General features: G+C 43.9%; 1 protein-coding gene across 8 annotated transcripts in view; it reads left to right on the plus strand.

Moving 5' to 3' along the window:
• The window catches only part of EBF2 (EBF transcription factor 2), a 192,002-nt gene that overhangs the window by 145,157 nt on the left and 24,141 nt on the right, over window positions 1-22,704 (plus strand). For 4 of the 8 annotated variants that reach the window (XM_042934520.1, XM_042934523.1, XM_042934526.1 and 1 more), the window contains 3 exons: window positions 5,370-5,487; window positions 7,005-7,135; window positions 8,028-8,154. In XM_042934520.1, coding sequence (XP_042790454.1) covers window positions 5,370-5,487; window positions 7,005-7,135; window positions 8,028-8,154 — 376 coding nt within the window. Of the gene's footprint in view, window positions 1-5,369; window positions 5,503-5,532; window positions 5,545-5,784; window positions 5,789-6,975; window positions 7,136-8,027; window positions 8,155-22,704 lie in introns of all 8 variants that reach the window. The other 4 variants (XM_042934522.1, XM_042934525.1, XM_042934521.1 and 1 more) reach the window with 2 other exon arrangements.

Genomic DNA, 22,704 nt, shown 5'->3' on the forward strand with positions numbered 1-22,704 from the left:
GTAAAGGTTCCCAGGCTGCATGCTATCATTCTGATACCAAAGGGACAGTTCCTTTCGTGGCAAATTGGTTGTACGGGTTAATGGATGTGCCCACCTAAAGGGTAACTCCCGCCGTGGCCTTGTATAGGCAGGAAAGACCTCTTTACAGCTCAGCTCCTGCTTTGTATAAATTATTAGAACGAGGGACATGGGAGTACTTTTAGATAATGAGAAGAAAAATATAATTTGAGGAAGCCAATCAGTTTTCTTGAGTACTTTTAGCAGATTGCTAACACAGTTGTAAATTTTGTTCTTACAACTTTCTCGTACTTTTCAAGGGGAGATACAGACTTTTTATTCATGTAGCGAAAACTGCCATTTAATTGGCTGATTCAGAACGGAACGCACACGGCCACTCTCCAGTTGGTCTGTGCATATTGATCTGGCTTCACCAAAACTTAGAGATCACGCGGCGCAAAATAGGGAGTTGCGAGAAGTGCAAAGCTACTGTCACTTAAAAAATGCAAGCAATTTTGGGGCGCCTGGGTGCTCAGTCAGTTTAGCGTCCGACTTTGGCTCAGGTCATGATCTTGCGGTCCGTGGGTTTGAGCCCGCATTGGGCTCTGTGCTGACAGCTCAGAGCCTGGAGCCTGCTTCGGATTCTGTGTCTCCTTCTCTCTCTGCCCCTCCCCTGCTTGCGTTCTCTCTCTCTCTCAAAAATAAACATTGAAAAAATTTTTTTTAAATGCAAACAATTTCAACGGATCCCTACTTCTCTTTCTTGGAAACTTGTCTTACAAGTGCCATGTCATAAATAATATTTGCATGAATATGCTAGTTTTTGCTTTTGGGTTGAACTGAAATGTTTCAGTTGGGGAGAGCTATAATTTACAGTAGCGTGGGTTTCAGATCTGCAGGCTTTCCTTTGAGAGCTTTGAGCTAAAATACAGATACACCAGATATGAGAAACAAATGAAAGCTGTCACGATGTCAGCAGCTAAGACCGGGGGTCCATCCCACACAAATTATGGACATCTGTATTCCTAATTGGCATTCTTTCGGGCTGTGCCAGCAGAACGGGAGTTCCAAGAGAGCCTGACAGCTTCAGAAAAGACAAGGTATCAGGTTTAGGTGGTCGGAGACACTGATGAGACATCGAAGCTCTTTTGTAGGCCGTATTCTCCATAGGTTTGCCATAATACCCGTGATTTTCAGTTTCAGCAACCTCCAAATGGCAATCCTTTGTCAATCCGAAGTTTGCTACTTCTAAAACAGATCAGCTTATGAGCCTGAGATAGCACGTAGTATTGATGGTTATATGATCAGAAGATCGTTGGCAGAGATGCATACAAATAGTTAACAAGGTAATGGTAAGAAATGTTGACCTTGATTTGTTTAGCTAAGATGTAAAGATTTTTGAAGGTCAAAGGTGTCCTTGTGTAGTGTTTTGGAGTCTAACTGTGTCTGACCCTCTAACATTAAGCTGCTGTGGCCTGCAGTTTTGAAGAGTGAAGCTAACCAGGGGAAAAGAGAGAAGGGGGAGAGAACAGGAAATGGAGTGAGGTGTTTCAGGAAGTTGTCAGGGGTTGACTGATTGATTCCAGATGGAAAAGGTCAGCCTTCGTGACCCAGGAAATACTCACTAGGGGAAAGAAGTTGGCTTGTGGAAGGGGAAGGCCTGGGAGTGGGGCGATGCTGGAATGCACATTCTACTTCCTTTAGTCCCCGAACATTCAGAAACTTTAACTTGTCTGAATAGAATAATATCGGTGTTGTCATCGTTCACCAGAAAACAGGGAAGGAAGTTAAATTCGAAGCTTTCGGTGAACCAAGCGCGTCTTCGCCTCCACGATGCGGTTCGTTTGCTTCCAGGAGTAGAGGGAATGTGCGTAAAAGTCAATATCGGCGTGTGCCTCCATGTACAAGAGCAACAAACAAACATGTCTGGTTTCACGCGGTGGAGTCTGAACATTAAGTCCTCGACATTTTGCCAAGTCCGTTTCACTGACAGGCTCTCCTAGATACCTCACAGTCTAAGATAGGTTGGAGTATTAAAAATGGGAACTTGCCTCGTATCTATATATATACACACCCACACGCACATACATTTGGACATAATTTAAAATCTTGTAATAAATTTTGCAGACACTGAAATAATTCAGGTTAATTCCCTTGCTGTCACGAGAGGCCAGCGCTAGCCAGCAAGAGATTAAAATTTATTTCCATTGTTAATAGAAAATAATGAAGTGCATCTGAACCATCAGGGTATGTCATTCGGGAAATGTTCACTTTGGAACTGAATCTCACTCCACCCAAATGCACAATGATGAAATCAGCTGGCTCGAGAAAGCCCCACATTTTGTGGCAGGGACGCACGAGCAGCGTTACAGTACAGTATGACAAGAAGCTTGTGGAATGAATTAACGTGGTCTCAGAGAGAATGCTCTTTCTGGCCACATAATCCTCAGACAGGCTACAGTTCCCCTCACTGTGCCTAGGACGGCTCATTGGCAATTAAAGCCAGAAGCACCCTTGCGTTTTCAGGTTTTCCCACAGGTGGCAGCCATGTCCTTGAAAACCCATCCGCACACACAAGTTACAAGGGTGGTCCGCTTCCTCTTTTTTTCCTCTGCCTTCTATTGTTTCCAGAGGGCGAGCGTATACAGAGGTGAGTGCTTTCAACCTCCGTGTTCATTCTAACCCCGCGCTAGGAGACTTAGTTTCTCTCTTCCTTTGACTATGATGCCATTTTATGCTTGTCCTGATAAGAACTTGTGCCTCTGCGCACGTGTGAGAGAGTGATGGGTGTCTACCTCTTACAGTGGCCACCGTACGATAGGAACTTTCTGGAAGGACTTTCCCCAGACTCCTAACGTGTTAACTTGGGCACAGTTAAAAACAGACCCGGAGCTAGACAAGGCTGCATCCCTGAATTGTGAGCTTATAGACGATAATTTTCTGAGTGACAACTAAGGTTCCTTTAAGTTCATTTTGATGTCACAGAGAGGCAGGGACACCGTACCTGTGGTGCACTCCCAAGTGAGGAGCTGAAGTGTGGGAAGGACACGTAGCTGACTAGGAACACGTTCTGTTGTCTTTCAATCTCCAGGACCTGATGTAATACCCAACACGTAGCAGGAGCTCATTGTAGGCTTTTGGGATGAATGACTGAAGCCCACTTATGTCCCTGGAAAATTCCTATATGCCACTGTCATACCCACAGCACCAGGCTAGGTGAAATATTTTGTGGACTTATGCTTATGGGGGTTTGCTTGAACCCTATTACATTAAAATATATATTAAAAATTTTTTAAAGATACCATCTAAAACTCCATTTAAGGTAAAAAAAAATTCAGAAGGGTTTTCTTGGGTGGGGGTTAGGCAGTGGATAGGACTGACTGAGAAGGAACACAAGATAACTTTCTGGGGAGATGGAAATGTTCACTGTCCTGATATGGTGTGAATTACCTGAATGTATCTCTTTGTGGAAGCTGTGCAGCAAAGACTTGTACATTTCAATGTATGTAAGCTTCAACTTAAAAAAAGGATTTATTATACTATTCTGTTTATTTTGTTTGCTTGAAATTATTCGTAGTGGAAAATTTTAAGTGCCGTCTAATGAATCTTATTTCATATTAGAGATAAGGCAGGGTCAAGGTTTCCTCCCGCCCTTCATTTAATAAGGAAGGAAGGGGTGTGCAGAAAAATTACCAGTAGAATATCAGCAAATTTAATTTGGGAGTAGACAGAAGAGTCATTTTTAAATACGGCTCCTCATTATGTACCTATTCAATGTCTTTCCTCAAGAGGTCTATACATATGCATGAATATGTATATAACGCGTTACTTTCTCAAAATAATTGCATGCATAACTGATAAAAAGATTCATGTCTAGCATGGCCCATCTTCCTGGGTCAAGCAGGTGGTGGGTGCACTCAAATCCACCCACCTCTGCTATGCTTTCCCAACTGCTCTGGCCTTGACTGATCTCGTCTTGAATGTCCCCTGCACCCCTGATCTAAGGCACACACATAGAACTCAATTGGATTTCATTTCGTATGCTATTGGTTTGATGTGTTAGCCATATCTCTCTAGCCTGAGAGTGAGCTTTTTAAGGGTAGGGACCCTGCCTCGTAAATTTGGTACCCAGCCTGTGTGCCTGCCTTTCCAGAGGCTCCCCGGAGCTTACGCTATGGGAGGGGCTCACTGAGTAATGTCACCTGTCCTACTGACAGGTCAAACAAGGCAGAGGTGAGGCAATTAGGGTCGGACGTCATCCCGATTTGGCATGTGCCAGGCCCTGCCCCAAACGCTTTATGAAAAATATCTCACCTTATCCTTCCTCTGTTTATTCAGCCCTTGAGACAGGCATTATTGTGTATGTTCTACAGATGAGGAAAAAAAGAGATTAGACAAGGTGAAGTAATTCGTCCCAGGTTACAAGGTTGGGGAACAGCAGGTGTGGCGTTTCAGTTCTATCTCATTCCCAATCCATGCCCTTCCACTACTCCACACCCATCCCTTCCCTTTCCTCTGCTTAGATTTACCGACTGTCCTACATTTTCAACACTGACTTCCAGCTTCTTCATCCACTCACCAAAAGATCAGAGCATCTCTGCCGCAGCTCTCGAGTGGGCGGGGCCACCGCAGACCACTCCCCGGGGAAGCATCCTGGTGCCCAGTATTGCTTTAGCACACGCTAGAAGTGGGAGAACCCATTTCCAAGCTGGGAGAAATGACCTCCCCACTGGTGTTGAGATCTTCACTTCCTGAGCACACACAATCGGCTCCTTGGTGTGACTACAGATGTAGGGTCAGCTGGGAACGATTGTCCAAGTCCTGTGGTAGAGGACAAGGTTCTTATTTATCTTTTCGAAAAAAGTTTATTATTTACTTTGAGAGAGAGAGAGAGTGAGAGCAGGGGAGGGACTGAGAGAGAGAGAGAGATCGAGAGACCGAGAGCCTCAAATAGCCTCCACGCTGGCAGTCCATGCCTTAAGGGGGGTTCGAATCCCATGAGCCATGAGATCAAGACCTGAGCTGAAACCAAGAGTCAGATGCTCAGCCTCCTGGGCCACCCAGGCGCTCCTGAGAATGAGGTTTTTAGAACCAGCAGGCGGATGGCCAGTTTCCCCATTTCATCACCTGGGCGTGGTTTGCGTGCAAATACGTAACAACACGCGAGTGACGGGTGGCCTCTTTCTCCAGAAGGCTCTGCCATAATTATGAGGGGATGGCCTGCTGAGATGCTGAGGGCATGGCGCTGGCCCAAGATTCTGTTCCGTCGCTCATTAGCCATGGGGAAGTCTGGCAGATCAGTATGCTACGGCCTCTACTACTTCATGTACAACTAACTCCACCCCCGCCCCACTTTCACCTGAAATACGCAGGTCGTGTTGTCAACAACGGTGAATGTGGATGGACACGTGCTGGCTGTTTCTGACAACATGTTTGTTCATAACAACTCCAAGCATGGACGGCGAGCGAGAAGGCTGGACCCGTCAGAAGGTAGGGCTGCCCGCTGTCTGGGCTGAGAACGGCACACAGGTCGAGATGTCCGCAATTGTCCTGGCTTGAATTTTCCATTTATGTCTAAGCCGGAGCGGAGAAAGCACACAAGATCATGTGGGTTTTAAGTGAAGTTGTAAACACGGATGCCTGCCTATTCTGCTGCAACGCCACACACGTCCCAGCCCACACTCGGGCCCCCATGCCTCACCGTCTCCTCCATCCAGTTCTGTGTTTTTCTTTTCGCTAGACGGGCATTTCAGGCAAACGTGGGCCTATGACATCTTGGTTAAACAGGAACGTTACCTTGCCAGACATGTATGAATAAGTGTCAGATGTACCCTTAAACAGATTGTGGGCAAAGCAAAACAATGCGCAGAATGAAATTGACACTAATTGATTTTTGTTTGCTTGGACAAGAAGAAATCACGATCTGCTCTGGGTAGTTTTCCATGTGCATTAGAGTCGTCAGAAATACTGGTAACTGTTCAACTTCAAGTTGTCCAAAAAATTAAAGCATATCAAGGAAGATAACTGACAAATACCTAAGTAAATTCCATCTTTCACACTCCCCAACTCGCCAGGGTTGGGTAAGGCTTTGTTATAGGGGGTGAATGGCTAACCTAGGCTACTATTTTATTGTGATGTTTTGCTGTGTACTGCCCACCAGCCCCCGCTCCAGCTTGGCCCTTAAAATGTGTCTTGTATCAATTTAAATAGGAATTAATGAACTGAAAGAAAATGATTGAATCAGTAAAGAATTTGGAGTGGTGTTAATTCTCCCACAGTGGGCATTGAAAGGGGAGAAGAAAATCCCAGGGTTCAGAACTAGGAACCCATCCAGTTTCTTTTGACTGATTGGATGTGATTGACTGGCTGTTCAAAGGGGGCTCATGTTTTTGGAGTCCTGCCAAAGTTCTCCTCCACCTTTGACCCTGTCAACTTTGGAAATGGAGTGATGGATTGACTTTAGTTATGGCCTGAAAACCATATTGGGTTCCTGTTGGGATGTAAAGTCCAGAGGCCTTGAACATATGGAAGAAGGGGGGGGGGGGGGGGGCGGAATCCTTCCTACAAAGTTAGGAAACTGATTAGAAATTGTCTCTTAATAGAGCCAGAAAAAAACTCAACTATGATAGATTTTACTTTCTCCTCTCGCTAGCACATTAACAGGCCTTGTAAATCTTAACATCTTGGGGCAGAGGAGGTGGGGAGAGAAAAGGGATTTACACATTTCTAGTGTGATCAACTTATAAAAATATGGGGGAAAACAACAGGGTTTTAAAAACACCCTTTGCACAATTAGCTAAGTGTTCCACGTTTTCATATATAGTGGTCAACTCATTAGGCTTTAATGACCTGGTGAAAACCAGCAACCAATTAGGGAATGATGGCAAGTCAGCAAAGCTCAACTTGAACTTGAAATAACCAACAGCTTTCAAGAGCAGCCAATCCCCAAAACTCTAAATTTCAACCATCAAAGGACAGCCCTGACTTTTCCTTTCCTATCTTCCTAGCTACCCCCTGCATCAAAGCCATTAGCCCGAGCGAAGGCTGGACCACAGGAGGAGCCATGGTCATCATCATTGGAGACAACTTCTTTGATGGCCTCCAAGTGGTGTTTGGGACCATGCTTGTATGGAGTGAGGTAGGCAAAGGCAACTTGCTTCCCTGATTTTCTTTGGCCCAAAGATTGTTTTGATTTGGGTAAGTGTAATTCCTGGATCATCAGCAAAAACGTGATTGCCTGTCGTTCAGTACCTGCTATGAGCGAGTCACCAAGAATTAAAAGATGCGTAAACCACAGTTTATTGTAGGCACGAATCCCTTAAAAAGATAAATATTTGTTGTGCGTTGTTTACAATGGTGAAAAATTAGGAATAGCCTAAATATTGAATAATGGAATGGTTAAAATCCATTATTAAAAATTAGGTTTTGACAAAGTTCTAATGACACAGGAGAGGGGATCGTACTTCCGCTATAATGGTAAGTGAAAAAAAATTCAGGATAACAAGGTCTACGGATATAAAATCTAATTACACGACATGCATCCATAGAAAAATGCTAGAAACGCACCAAAGATTAACAGTGGCTGTCTCTGGGTTATGCAATGCTAATATTTTACTTTATATTTTTCTATAATTTCCAAATTGTCTAAAGTAGGTATGTTCCACTGTCATAATGAGAAAACCAACAAGACATTACAAAAAGACGAGTACAGTGCTGGGTTGGATATGGAAAGTGACAAATCACGATGTGAGAGAGTGGCAGTGTAGGAAGCAGGGAGGGAGTGAATACAGGGGGTGGTGGGACTTGAGCAGCCCTGGTGGGGAGGCAAGGATCCAGACAGGTTACCTTGCGAGGAAATTCCAGAGTGGGAGAGAGAAACACGTGCGACACAGGGACAGGGCGTTTGGGGCGTTTGGACCACTGTGAGTACAGCCCGTTTGCCCCGGGGGGTTGTTGAGGGAGATGCTCCTGTTCTCCATATCCTCAGTGTTAACTTGTATAACAGGTATTTTATTTCCCTGCCTGTTCAGCTAATAACTCCTCATGCCATCCGAGTGCAGACTCCTCCCCGGCACATCCCTGGAGTAGTGGAAGTGACATTATCTTATAAATCCAAGCAGTTCTGCAAAGGAGCTCCTGGGAGGTTCATTTACACAGGTGGGTGAGAAAATGATCCAAGGGAGACTGGCTCCTGGTTCACCTTTGCTCTAGCTCCCAGTGTCTCCAATTTATAATGATTTTACCTTTTCTAGGCCTTTCTACTAGTGTGGGAAGAGTGGACTGGGTGATAGGTATTGACTGGGGAAATGCAGACTTGATTCTAAAGTTTATTTTATGCAAGCAGTTTCTCAACAGTCTGAGAGATGATCACGGGAGTTCATTTCATGAGTATATATCCTCATAGATTTAACTCAGCTGGAACCACCTAGAATGGAATTTTGTCTAAGCAATCAGATAAAAAAAAATAGACCAAGTTGCTGGCTGTGACTAAATTTTCTTGAAAAAGATTTATATAGGGGCGCCTGGGTGGCTCAGTCGGTGAAGCGGCCGACTTCAGCTCAGGTCATGATCTCGCGGTCCATGAGTTCAAGCCCCGCGTCGGGCTCTGTGCTGACAGCCCAGAGCCTGGAGCCTGTTTCAGATTCTGTGTCTCCCTCTCTCTGACCCTTCCCCATTCATGCTCTGTCTCTCTCTGTCTCAAAAATAAAATAAATGTTAAAAAAATTTTTTTTTTTAAATAAAAAAAAAAAGAAAAAGATTCATAAAAATTACCCAATGATACTACAGACTGATTCAAAGTATTTTAAAATTTTATGGAAGAGGAAATTATCTATTATTTTGGTATCTGTTGAATATCTACTTTGTGTCTACTTTTTCTACCTGGAAGGTGCAATGACTTATAAGACATGCTTCCTATTTGGAAATGTAGAAACTTTTGGAGGAGGGATGGTATATTGCACAGAAGAGCTGAGGAATTTGAATATTCAAAATGTTTAGTGTTTCCGATGAACGGAATATGAGTTTGGTGTGGCGTAGAGTAGGAGGAAGGGTTTTCAAGGAGGAGATGGAAATCAAAGACTGTCTTTTTAATGTTTACTTATTTATTTTTGAGAGAGAGACAGAAAACGCAAGCGGGGTAGGGACAGAGAGAGAGACACACAGAATCTGAAGCAGGCTCCAGGCTCTGACACGGGGCTCGAACCCGCGAACTGTGAGATCATGACGTGAGATCACAAACCGCGAGATCAAGCCGAAGTCGGACACTTAACTGACTGAGCCACCCAGGTGCCCCCAAAGACTATTTTTAAGGGTGGGGAGGATTTGAATAGGCAAAGAGAAGAAGGAAGAATGTTCCAGCTATGGGAATCTCACATGCTAAGGCCCAGTGGGTGAGGTGAGCAGGTGTCTGGAGAAGAGAGGGCTGGTTTACAGCTGTGGCAATGCACGCAGGTAGAACTTAGACCAGAACTTAGCCCACATGAGCCACGCAGGGGAGGGAAGGAAAACATAAAACAGTTTGAGAGCCCTGTAGGGTACCTAGAGTGGTCAAAGTCAGAGACAGAACATCAAATGGTGGTTATCGGGTGTCAGGGGAGGGAGAATGGGAGTTGATGTTTAATGGGTACAGAGTTTCAGTTTTGTGAGATGAAAAGAATGCTGGAGATGGGTCGCACAACAGTGTGAGTGTATGTCACACGCCTGAACTGTACCCTCAGAAATGGTTTAAGACGGTATATTTTGTTATGCATGTTTTACCACAATTTTTTAAAAAATGAAAAAAAAAAAAGCGCCTCGTATGGGAGTTAGGGCTTGATTTGTAAGACAACGTTAAGTGTTCCCAGGCAAGGGAGAGTAACTCAACGGGGTTATCGTAAGAAAAACAAATGCTGTTGATATAAAGACTGAGTCAATCAGGGGAATGACTGAAGGCAGGAAGATCAACCAGGACATTGTACTTTGAAGGAGAAAATAAAGGGTGTAGAGAAAGAATCATATGAACCGAAAAAATGTATCAGGCACATTACGAAATTCTAATCGTATTCTATAGCGTCCTCGTCTCTCGCTTGGATCTAGCCTCCTATTCTCGTTTATGTGTAAGTGTCTGGTTAGATATCAATGAGGAGTAGATGGAGAGTAATTTTTAGGTTTATTTATTTAAAATTCCACCTTTGAATTTTCTCTCTCAGGGTTAGTGTGTGTGTGTGTGTGTATGTGTGTGTGTGTGTCTACGGAAGAGTCTATTGCAGGAACAGTAAGCTATTTGCTGCTCTCGCCCCCAGAGGGACACAGTTTACTCATTCATTTAAATGAGTGTTTCTTACATGCCTCCTACCATGGCCTGGCACATGTCTAGGCTCTCCGATGTAGAAATGGGCAAGAGAAAATCCCTCATCTTAATAAAACTGACTTCTAGAGGGGAAGACAGACAACACAGAAAACAGGTGATACAATTTCAACAGTAATAAGTAAGGGATAGAGAATGAGGGAGGGCTTGGGGTGAGGTGGTCAGCGAGTGACGCTGTGAGGAAGGGACGTTGAGTGAAGACCTGTATCACAGGTGTGCAAAGCTGTCCCCCTGCCTCCGTATCTTTCTCACTTTCTCTCGTCTCCATTCACACTGCCTTCCCTCTGCGCCTGGAACTCTTCAGGCCTGTGTTTCTGTTTGGCTCTTCAGTGTTCTCTAGCACAGTGTCTGACTCTCAGTGAATTGGGGGCGAGCGTCCCAAGCGGAGAACAGATTCTAGACTGAGAGGTCGGAATAAGCCTGGCATCATCAGGGAAAAGCATGAATGCCTGTGGCTGGAGTAGCATTGGTGGGGGGGGAGGAGGACAATGGGAGACAAGGTTGGAAGGGCGCATAGAGCAAGGGGTTTGAATGGGAAGACACGGAGGATGTTGAACAGGGAAGCAGTCGGCATCCAGACAGGATTGAAGGCCTGGATGAGAGGGCCACAGAAGGGAGTGTAGCTACGGGATGGAAGAAGTCTCAAGATGGCGCCTCAGGAGCACCAGCAGGTAGGGCTCGGGGTGATAGGAGGAGCCTGTGAAGGTGACTGAGAAGGAGTGGTTGGTAGGGCTGGAGGGCAGCAGAAATGTGGGCTGTCCCCAGAGTCAGGTGAGGAATGGGTCTCACTTTGGGGGCACTTGCCACATTTAGGACTCTGGCATCTCTGGTTTTTTTCTAGTATCCTCACTGTATATGGGTGACCATCGGCCTGTGAGGGGACAGGTAGGACTAATAGCAATCACACTGCAGCCAATCCTCAGCTCTCTTGTGAAGTAATGAAAGACATCAATCCTCAGGGAGGCTGTGGACGTGTGGAACCAGGGCTTGTGTGCTTGTACACGCATATGTGTGTGTACATGTGAAAACTGTCTCTGCAGCAGAAGTCCTCACCCTTTGCTGCACGTTACGTCACTGACACCTGGGCCCCAGACCAGGTATCTCTGAATCTCGGAGGGCGGGACCCACCCAGGTATCCATGCGCTTCATATATTCACTGAACAAACATCAGCTCTAAATTATGCTCAAGGCTCCAAATCAGTAATTTCAGTATGTCTCTAGCAGCTTACAGTTCTAGAAGGGGAGACGAACACATGGAGATTATGATGATTGGCTTAAGTCCCATAAGAGGTATAAACGCATGGAGCACTGAGCAGGGAGTGGCTGACTTTGGGGAAGCAGTGAGGGCTTTCCCGGAGGTGACAACGGAGTGACATTTCTAAAGCACAGTAGGAACTTGCCAGACAGAATAGAAGAGGCCGTGATCCACAGCCTGTGGAAACAAAGTGTTTGGCAAAGAGGAGCCCACATAACCATGAAAATAATAGATATTATCTTACTCGTAAATTCCAAGAACGGTAGAGATGATGAGCCATTGAAGATCACGTGGTCAAGCTCCCTCTTTTGCTGATGGGAGAACTGAGAGCCAGGCAGAAGTGACTTGTTCCCAGTGGCCCCTTGAATTCAAGGTAGAGTCAGAATAAGGACTCAGGTCTCTGGCCATCCTGCCCGGCATCTTTTATTTAGCAATTATTGTTAACCAATAGCTCGGCTTTCCTGATGTGCTGAGATTTTATCGACTTATTCACGAAGCAGATATTTAAAAAAATTTTTTTTTAATGTTTATTATTTTTGAGAGAGAGAGAAAGACATAGCACAAGTGGAGGAGGGGAAGAGAGAGAGGGAGACACAGAACCTGAAGTAGGCTGGGCTGACAGCTCAGAGCCTGATGCATGGCTCGAACGCGCAAACCACGAAATCATGACCTGAGCCAAAGTCAGATGCTTAACTAACTGAGCCCCCAGGCACCCCACAGGAAGCAAATATTGGTGGAGCGTGTTTGCTGTGCTTAGCACTGTGCCATGTGCTGGGGACACTGTAGATGAGTCAGACCAGCAGGATCCTTCCTTCATTATGGTGCAGTGATGTGAAGATAAGCCAGTGATGCTCTAAGCTTGGGCTGCTTGGATGCCTCTAAATAGTTCTGAAATCTTGTATACGTGACTTCACTTCGTAGCCTTCCCGTCTACAAAACGGGCTGCCTACCTTACAGAGCTGTGGTGAGGACTAAAAATATGGGGCATGGAAACAGTGGCGTGCTGGTAAAAGTTTCACAATTGGCTCTTCTGGGAAAAGCCAGGGGGAGGGAGCAGTAGGGTTTGTAGTATTTGCTGATTTCCATGGTGCAATACTCTGACTGTGGGTGATTTCTAGCTACCAGTATGACATCAGCTGGCTCACAAAGTTTCTGAAAATTTAACAGCTTGCTCTCACGAGCTGGTGGAAACCAGGTCTAGAACACCTCTGTATGTAAGCATTTGGGAGGGGGAGCGACTATATCTTATTATTCAAAAGTATTTATTACTGGGGCGCCTGGGTGGCTCAGTCGGTTAAGCGTCTGACTTCGGCTCAGGTCACGATCTCGCGGTCCGTGAGTTCGAGCCCCGCATCGGGCTCTGGGCTGATGGCTCAGAGCCTGGAGCCTGCTTCCGATTCTGTGTCTCCCCTCTCTCTCTGACCCTCCCCCGTTCATGCTCTGTCTCTCTCTGTCTCAAAAATAAATAAACGTTACACAAAAAATTAAAAAAAAAGTATTTATTACTAATAATATTCCTATGCTTACTATCAGGGTTATTACCATGGAAACTTTTACTATCAGGGTTATTACCATGGAAACTTGAGCAAGTAATTACAAATGTGATGAATCCTAAAAAGGAGTTGCATAGGATGCTGGGGACATATGCTTGGGAAATTGAACCCTCTTAAACTGAGATAATGGGGAAAGCTGAGAACAGTCCAAACACAGGAAGCAGAAGGTGCAAAGGCCCTGGAGTAAGAAAGAAAATGGGATATATATGATGGCCACTATGAACAGGGAAGAAAGAATGAGTTGAAGAAAGGTTGGCGTCGAGCTGGAAAGGGAGGGTTGGGGCTGATCGTTTGGTTCTACCCCGAGTGCCATGGGGAGCTATTGGAATATTTTAAAGCCGGGGAGTGCCATGATCAGATTTGCCTTTTAAAAGATCATTCTGGCTGAGTTGTTGAGAATGGCTTGGAAGCCAGGGTGGATTCAAGGAGGTCAGCCGGAGCCCGGTGTGGTGGCTCCGGCCAGAAATGATGGCAGCTTGGACCAGAGTACCAGTAGTGGGAACAGGCAGAAGGGGATGGAATCTAGGAGGTAGCGTTGGCATCACTTGATGATTGATTGGATGGGGTGAAGGTTGGGGAAGGGAGGGGAGGAGGCAGCTCTCAGGTTTCAAGTTTGAAAAATTGGGTGGGTATAGTTTAGAAAGGGATTTTTAAAAAGGTATAAAGTGCTAAGGGAGTTCAGAGGAAGGCCAAAATACTTCCAGCTGGTGGAGAGGTGAGAAGATTTAATATTGTAAAGATGTCAATTAATGAATACATTTAACACAATGCCAATCAAAGTACTAACAAAATGTTTGGGGAAACTTTACAAGAGTTCACCTGGAAAAATAAAGGTGCTAAATAGAACCCCTCCTTTTGAAAAATGAGAAGGGCCATGCTCTTCCAGACTTAAAACCTATTGCAAGTTTCAGTAATTAGAAGAATATGGGGCTTTGTAGGAATACATAGAAATGTTATGCCACAGAAGAGAACATTTAAAAACAAACAGGTTTTGTACACATGAGTACTATGGATACATAGGGAGCCATCTCAGTCAATGTGGAAAAGATGGGATGTTTAACCAATGGGAATGGACTCACTAGTTAAGCATTAAAAAAAAAAGTTAAATAACTAATTTTATATTATAAACTGAAATATTTGAATTAGATGTTTTGCATGAATAATGTACACAGTTCAGGGTGCCTGGGTGACTCAGTCGGTGACTTTTGATTTCAGTTCAGGTCATGATTTCGTGGCCGTGAGATCGAGCCCCACATTGGGTTTCATGCTGAGTGTGGAGCCTGCTTGAGATTCTCTCTCTCCCTCCCTCTTTCTCTCTCTCTCTCTTTCTCCCTCTCTCTCAAAGCAAACAAGTAAACATTAAAAAAATGTACACATTTCAAAATATTATAATCTTAAACCTTGCTAACCTTGACCCCAAGGAAACCATCAAGCATAAATCTGTGATGACATAAAAAGAAAAATTTTGCATGTCAGGGGGATGGTCATTAAGTCAAAAGGAAAAGGACAGACTGAGAACATATTCATTGCATGTGACATATTACCATATGTATAAAAAGATTCATTCATTTGTTCAGCAAAGCTTACTTTATGCCTACCATTTGTCAACCACTATGTTATGCCTTGTGGATAAAGTGATGAATGTTAGATATCTCACAAACTAAGGAGAAAAGGAAAGATATGTAAATTAAAAGCTAGCCAGGAATATCAGGAGTTAATTCAGGAAGGAATACAGTTTAGCAGCAAACGTATTTTTAAAAATCCCAATCTCATTAATAATCTAATACATGCAAATTAAGGCGACTATAGGATAACATTTGTTTTCCCTGTCAGGTTGGCAAAGAATTGTTTTTAAACAAATGAAAATACCCAAGTTGGCAAAATTAGAAGGAAGTGGGACTTCTAACACTCTACTGCAGGAGAGTAGATGGCTCTAAAGAGTACCTTGATGGCACTGGCTTTAAAAATGTATATACCCTTTGACCCAACAATTCCACTTTCTGTAATGTATACCTAGGAAATAACTCAGTTTGCCTGAAGGCTGTTCATTGGAACACTGTTTGTGGTAGTGAAAATTGAAAACATCCTAGTGTCCATTAGGGGACTCATTGAATAAATAATGAAGTCTCTTTACACTGAAACACATTTTAGATGTTAAAAGTAATGCTGTGAATGAATATTTAGTTGCATGAAAGATGTGATATAGGTTAAAAAAAAGCATAAATTATATATATATAATATCTATATATATTATATATATAATAACCATATATATTATATGTCCATATATATTATATATATAATGTGCATATATTATATATAATATCCATAATATGTGGATATTATATATAATATATAATATATGGATATTATATATAATATATAATATCCACATATTATATATATATAATATATTGCATATATTATATATATTATTATATATATTATATATAATATCCACATATTACATCCATATATATTTTATAGGTATATATATATATGTATATATATATATATAATATATAATTATCCACATGCATAACATAGTTGTTGACAAATGGTAGGCATAAAATAAGCTTATGCTAACAAATGAATCTTTTTATACATAAGATAATATATCACAAGTAATGAATATGTTCTCTGTCCTTTTCCTTTTGATTTAATGAACATGTATACATATATACATGTATGTATATATGTGTGTATACATATATGTATGTATGTATGTGTGTGTGTTTAAATATATATATATATATATATATATATATATATATATATATATACACACATACACATACACATATATATGAAAAAGGAATAGTTGTATAAAAAACCCCAGTAAGATTAAAAAGCCCTGCATATGAAGGTCTTAACAATGGTGGTTTCTAGGTGTTGGTATTATTGTTATTATTTTAAGTTTTGCTTACTTATATTTATTACTTTCTGAAAAAAATAAGTAACTTTTAATTAATAGTTAAACAAAGAAAATGTGGTATAAAAAATTAATGTTCCCCATATTTAAATTCTGAAACAACACACATTGGTCGACTTGATTCTTTAGGCACAAAAAAGAGTATTTCCAGCCAGGGAAGCAGTGAAGCTTCTTCCAGAAGACTGGCTTTGAGAAAGAAGGACCATGGGAAGCAGTTAAGGGTGAGGAGGGTGGGGACACAGTAGTATATTCTTTCACAAATAGAGAAGAAAATAAAAATACAAACACTGTTCAGGTGGCTCAGGAGGCTGGTCACTCTCTCTAAAAACTTCTACCTGAGGTTGCTGAGCCAAATGGGACTAGGGTTGGTAGAGACAAGTGGCTAATGTTATTCACGGAGGGGCCCAGGCACTACAGGAAATGGTCTGGCGATCTCTGGTCTTGCCCACTCAATGAGCAGCCACCAACATGGAAAGCACTTTCCAGCCCATCCGGGATCTTGGTCCAAGAGCTGGAGAGGCAGTGGCTTCCCCCCGTGACTGGAGGTGGGGCTACAATGCCTCCCGAGCCGAGGCCTGGCTTCAGGGAGCCTGGAGAATCCTGACCTTCTCTCTGGGTGGTGATGGGGAGAGAACTTATGGATTTCCAGCCAGCCCGGCCTCCTGAGCCACACGTTCGGAGCCTCAGAATGTGCTCGGCTGCAGGACAGTGTGTCAGAAATCCCTAGAGGTCTAGACAAAATACTCAGCTCCAGTGGTCACGTGGAAAATCGCATCTTGATTCCAGAGGAAAAGAAAACCTTGAGAAATCTAGAGAGCTTTAGTGGGGACAGACTGGGCACCAGCGATCAGCTGGCATCCAAGGGGAGGGTGCACTGGACTCAGCCAGAAGACGTGCTTTCGGATGCCGGCTGTGGCACCAATGACTTGTTTGTCCTTTTGACAAGTCAGCTAACCTTCCTGAGCCTCATTTTCTTCATCTGTAAAGCTCTGGTACTAATCATACTATTACCCATAGGTGTTTTCCTAATTTGGCTGAGCATGAGAATCATGCTTGGCTTCGTTCCAGACATACCGAATCATTCTCTTTGGGGAGGGTCTGAGAATCTGTATTTTAAACAAAGAAACAATTTTGAGAAGCCTGAGTCCTGCTCATCAGGCCGTCGTGGAGACTTTCTTGCTGGTAAAGTGCCCTGCGCACGGGGGCAGCTCCTTCGAGACTGAGTCGTTGCACCGCGAACACAATAATATTTACTCTCAGGTGGAACTTTCTAGGAGACTCAAGAAGCAGGAGGTGGGAAAGGAGGCTCCAAGGTCCAACCATTGATGGTTGCTGTATCCAAGGATACACCATCATAATAAACCCAAGCCTATTAGAGGTAACTTACTTGATATAATTAGCCAAAAGGCAGTAATCAGCTCCCCGTGGTTGTTGCGCCAAGTACAGCATAAACAGCATCAGGGCTCTGAAAAACAACACATTTGCTTCACACGTGTGACTTTGCAGATCTGTTTTCTTCCAACCGTGGTTTGCTAAAGTGTGGCTTGCTGCTGTGGAGTTGAGAGATCCACGTGAGAATACAGCTCCTCGGGAAAGGTCCGACTGCCTCTGTCTGCTTGGGGACCGAAGCATGGTATACCAGCCGGGGCTCAGAGGGAAGAAGGACCTCTGCTTTCCTCACAGACCCTTCCACAGTGAACTTGGAGGGCAGAAAAATAATCGCGGTAGAGGCGCCCAGTGGGATCATGGTTATTGGTTGTGCAGGTGCTTCCTGGCTGTCTTGTGGGTGCAGGAAGGGGATGTCTGGAGTGTGCATCTGGGGGTAGAATGGCCACAGTTTATAATGATAAAATCTGCACCACCCACAGAAACCAGTGAGAGGTCATGGTTTTTGAAGGCAGGTCATCGAGGATAGGGGGGTAGATGAGTACAGCTTTTCAGTGTTACTCCTCTGGTTCTTTGGCCTAAACATCTGGTATAAACGTTTTGATTGTTGGTGAAGAAGTCTCCCGTAAGTTCTGTCATCAGATAGGACTAGTGAGAAAAAGAAATGATGATACGAATTCAGTAGTCATATCTGGCATCGTTTGAGGAGGTAGGGCCAGGCTCATATCTCACGAGCTCATATCATCACTGCTTTTCCCCCAGGGTGATGATTCTATTAGTATCTCGACCTTATAGATGAGAATGCTGCTGCCTAAGGTCACCGAGATAGGTGCAGTCCTAGGTGTCTCATTTCAAAGCTGCCTTCTTCACCACTGACCTATGCTACTCAGCAATCCCGTATAGCAAATAGAAGAAATTACACCAAGGCCATCTCTTTGGCTTCATCCAATATTTTACCTGGCAAATGCCAGTGGCCTTGCCTCTCTGGCCGGTACTCCGAGGAAATGCACAGGAGATAAGCCTGGCCAGTGAGCACGGAGGGGCTCAGAAGATGCCTTGCCTGGAGCGCCTGGGTGGCTCAGTCGGCTAAGCGTCTGACTTCGGCTCCGGTCACGACCTCACAGTTTGTGAGTTCGAGCCCCGCCTCAGGCTCTGTGCTGACAGCTCAGAGCCCGGAGTCTGTTTCAGACCCTGTGTCTCCCTCTCTCTCTGCCCCTCCCCGACCCCTGCTCATCCTCTCTCTCTCTCAGAAATAAATAAACATTAAAAAGATTTTTTAAAAAAAGAAGAAGACGATGCCTTGCCTGTGCCCTGCTGTTCCACATTGCGAAGTGGGGATGTCGTGTGATCGGCTGAGACTCTATGGAGTGCTTCCAATTCCCTAGAAGTCATAGAAACTATCCTCTCCACGAACAACTGAAGTTGGGAAAGGAGTACCAACTCCACTTTCTTATTAAGAGAGAACCTAGTGCTGGAGTGGAAGACAGGGACTGAGTTTGGAGGCCTGGATTTGAGTCCCAACTTTCCTGCAAATCACTTAACCCTTCTGCATGTCGGGTTCCTAAAGTGAACAAATAGGAAGGTATATCTCTCATGAGGAAAATGAAATGGTATAGATTTGCAAATGCATATGCTTAGAAATATCGAAATAGAAGTCCAGTTCACTCCCGTCGGCGTTTGGCAGGGGGGCACGCGTTTCTGGGATGAGTTTTACGTGGCTTCGCCTTCTTCACCGTTGGATCCAGGGTGGGCTTTTTGGCATGTGTTCCCTTCTGAAAAAGGTGGATTCTTCTTGAAAGGCCCGCCACACCGTGCTCTTCATAGCTGGGACTAGGTTAGAAATCAGGATTCTGTCGGGGCCAGAGGGGGCCGAGGCAGCCTGAGAACATGGGCTCTGAAGGTGGAGAGAAGGGGGAGCGGGTTTTCAAAGGGGGACAGAAGGAGCAGAAGACACCTAATCGGCCCAGGTGGCCCAGGCACGCACGGAGGCGCTGCTTGCCCAGGTGTGTGGTTGAACTTGGATGTTGGCAAATGAGAACGGGTGGGGACCCTGGGACGCTGAGGAGCCAAAGAATTCATGTCACCTCACCTCCGTCCCCAGAGACCTTCTTACCTTTTGCTTTAGCACAAACAATTGCATCTGATTCCATGTGTTAACAAGACCAAGCGTTAACAAGAAAATGGCCAAGAACAGGCAGCAGTTGGGAGAAGAAATGGAAGACCTGGATTTTTCCACAAACCTTTACATCACACCCGAGGCTTGGTGTAGGGCGTGGGGTCCTCTTTTCACAAAGCTGCCCCTCACAGGTGTGCAAGTGGGATTGCAAATGTGAATAGCTCATTGCAATTCACGTTTCGTTCTTTCTTTTTCTTAGAGCGGTACCCTGAAAAAAAGAATTCCCATTTAAGAAATGAATCTGATTTTTAGTTAAAAATACCCAGTTCAGACATCAAAAACTGGCCCGAGTACAATTGTTCCCTGTTCACCCTGGAAACAGGTTGAATCAATAGCCCTCCTGGTAGCCTGCACTTTTACTGAGGTCGCCTCTGCCCCCACCTCTTGTAAAATTCGGATCCATCATTCAGCTGAGTCTGAAGAATGATGTCTCCATTGGAAGCCCCAGAATAGGGGGCTGTTGTTTCACTGGAGACATCTCAGCCCCTTAATGGCCTGGTGCTCTCGGCTATAATATTCTAAATACACATTACAGAGAGCGTGATCATATTCATAACTGCTCCATTGTGGCATTTAGATTTACCCTTGAAATTTATCTTTAATTTTTACAGTTGTCTCCTTAACCACGTATATTACTCCCTTCTTCAAACAATCTGTCTTCCTGCTGCAGTTTTTCTTGAAACCAAAGCATAATTAAATATTAAATTAATATTTCATTTAAAATTAAATATCAAAGGCTTCAGTCTAATCTTTCACTTATGCACTGCTGGTTCTCACCTCGTGTTCTTGTTCCTGTATCCACGAAGGCGGGTACCGCCTCTTAATAATGTGTTCTTATATTATCTTTGTCCTTTTTTTTAATTGGTGACACCGAACTTTTGCTACATTGAAACAAGCGGATGTGGGGAAAGATTTTAATGTAGCAAAGGTTAACGATGATGTAATTCAACAGCCTATGGCTTCAGCCCCACCCGTCTCCACTTCTCAAAGAAGAATTTCACTGCACCAAATAAATAATAGCCTTCGGATCATATGCAAGGGCCTACAAGGGATCTTAGAGGCCATTTCGCCCAAGCTTCTGTCTTTGCAGAGAGAGAAACCAAAGTCCGCCTGGCCTAGAAGATGGTGTATGGTCGGTCATGGGTGGGGGAATAAAGCAGATCCCAGGCCAGACCAATTTTACCTCCATTGGCTATCCAGTGCTCTGAAAAAATTTAATTTGGGAGCATTAAGGTGCTAATTGAACATAGGCCTTAAAAGAAATGAACGTAGGCTTTGCATGTTGGACACATGAGCAGTGGGGCAGAAGGTAGATGATACATTGGGAAGGTGAGGAGAGAGAGAAAGAGAGAGAGGGAGAGAGAGAAACTAAAATCAAAGCACAAAGAAGGCAGACCCCACAGGAATCAATATGGAGGCTCAAGGCTCTTTGAAGAGATGGACACTGAGGCAAAAGCAGAATGGAGAAGTCCTAGAGGTAACATGAAGGCAAGAGCTGGTCTCTGTACATCTGAATTCTTCCCCATGCTGAGTTGTTCTCCACCTTCCTGTCCTGTCAACAGGACTTTGACCAGAGCCACATAGAGAGGTATTCGTGATGCAGTTTTTCCCCTTCGCTTGCGTATCAAAGTCCATCTTCTGATTTGGTGTTTGTCTGGCAGTCACATTGCAGAGATTTGATTCTTTTCCATTGCTTTCTTTATTATTGGAGAAGGATAAGATTTCCAGTTAGGACTAGAGAGATCCTCTATTTATGTGGTCTAGACCCCTCAGTGGACCGTGGGCTCTATGCATATCTAATAAAAGTGAAGATCCTTTGTTGCCGATAAATGCACATATGTGCAAACATACAGCTAGGCTCAGACTTTTAGAATTTTACTGGCCTCTTGATGGCCATCCATACACTCCATGATGATCGTAGGCTCCAGCTGAAGACTTACCAGTGAGGAAAGCTGAAACCCAGGCCAACATCCTAGAGTGACAGCCCAATTGAGCACTCAGATCTTCCCTCACCACATCATCTGATTTGTCTCTTCTCAAATTTCTGCAAAGGAATTTGATCAGCCTTTGAAGCCGCCATTTTTGTGATGAGTACTCCTGTCGGCCAAGGGCATAAATGACCTCCTGCCTGCAATGTCAATGCTGTCTTTGTTGAGGGTTGACCAGAACTGTAACAAAGACTCCCCATTCCATGTTAGCCAGTGTCCCCTATATTTTTTTTGGAAACAGAAGTAGAGGGTAGGCATTATCTGGTTTCTGTGCCTCCCTTTAAGGAAAGCAATAATCATATAGAACTTATACATCTCACCAACCTCTGGGGAAAATTAATATTGAACACCAGCCAGCTTTTTTTCTAATGAGTGGTTCCCAGTAGATATTTTTAGTTAAATACTATTTACTTATAAAATAAAACCTTTACACACTGCTTATAGTTTATATCTATTTGCCGGATCCAAGATATGTAAGAAACCTCATATATTATACCCGCAATCAAAATGAGAAATGACACATAAGATCCAGGCTCTCAGGAGAAATATTATGAAATCTCAAGGTATTGATGAAAGTTTTTCCAAGGCTGATCCAAATGGGATTTAGATTCTGTGGCAGTTGAAATGTGTATTATTAAACTCCTTAAGCAAACCCGAATGACTCCCAGTGGAGGATTAAGACATTCTATGTATAGCAAAGACGAAATTCTCATGTCTGAGTTTTCTCTATTGAATTCCCCCTTGATTAGCTTCTGTAATATTTAACTTCATGCCATGCCATAATTATTTAATAAAAGGTAAATATAAATTATATTTCAGCGGGGATATGACCTTTTACCTTAATGTGATGTTACTAAAGAAAGACATAGATAAATAGAGCCTATAGATCGAAGTGCATTTTTAATTTACTCTGTTTTTGCCCTGCTAGCACTTCTCTGTGTCCCTGTCAGCCAAGGGGCCGGCAGCGTTTCACAGCACCCCCCACTCCATGTGGTAGGAGAGGTTGGAAATTCACACTGATGATGGTGGTTAATGATCTGGTTGGCCCTCGGAGGCAGTCTTGGTGCTGATC

Source organism: Panthera leo, chromosome B1 (assembly GCF_018350215.1).
Source record: "Panthera leo isolate Ple1 chromosome B1, P.leo_Ple1_pat1.1, whole genome shotgun sequence".
Lineage (NCBI taxonomy): Eukaryota > Metazoa > Chordata > Mammalia > Carnivora > Felidae > Panthera > Panthera leo.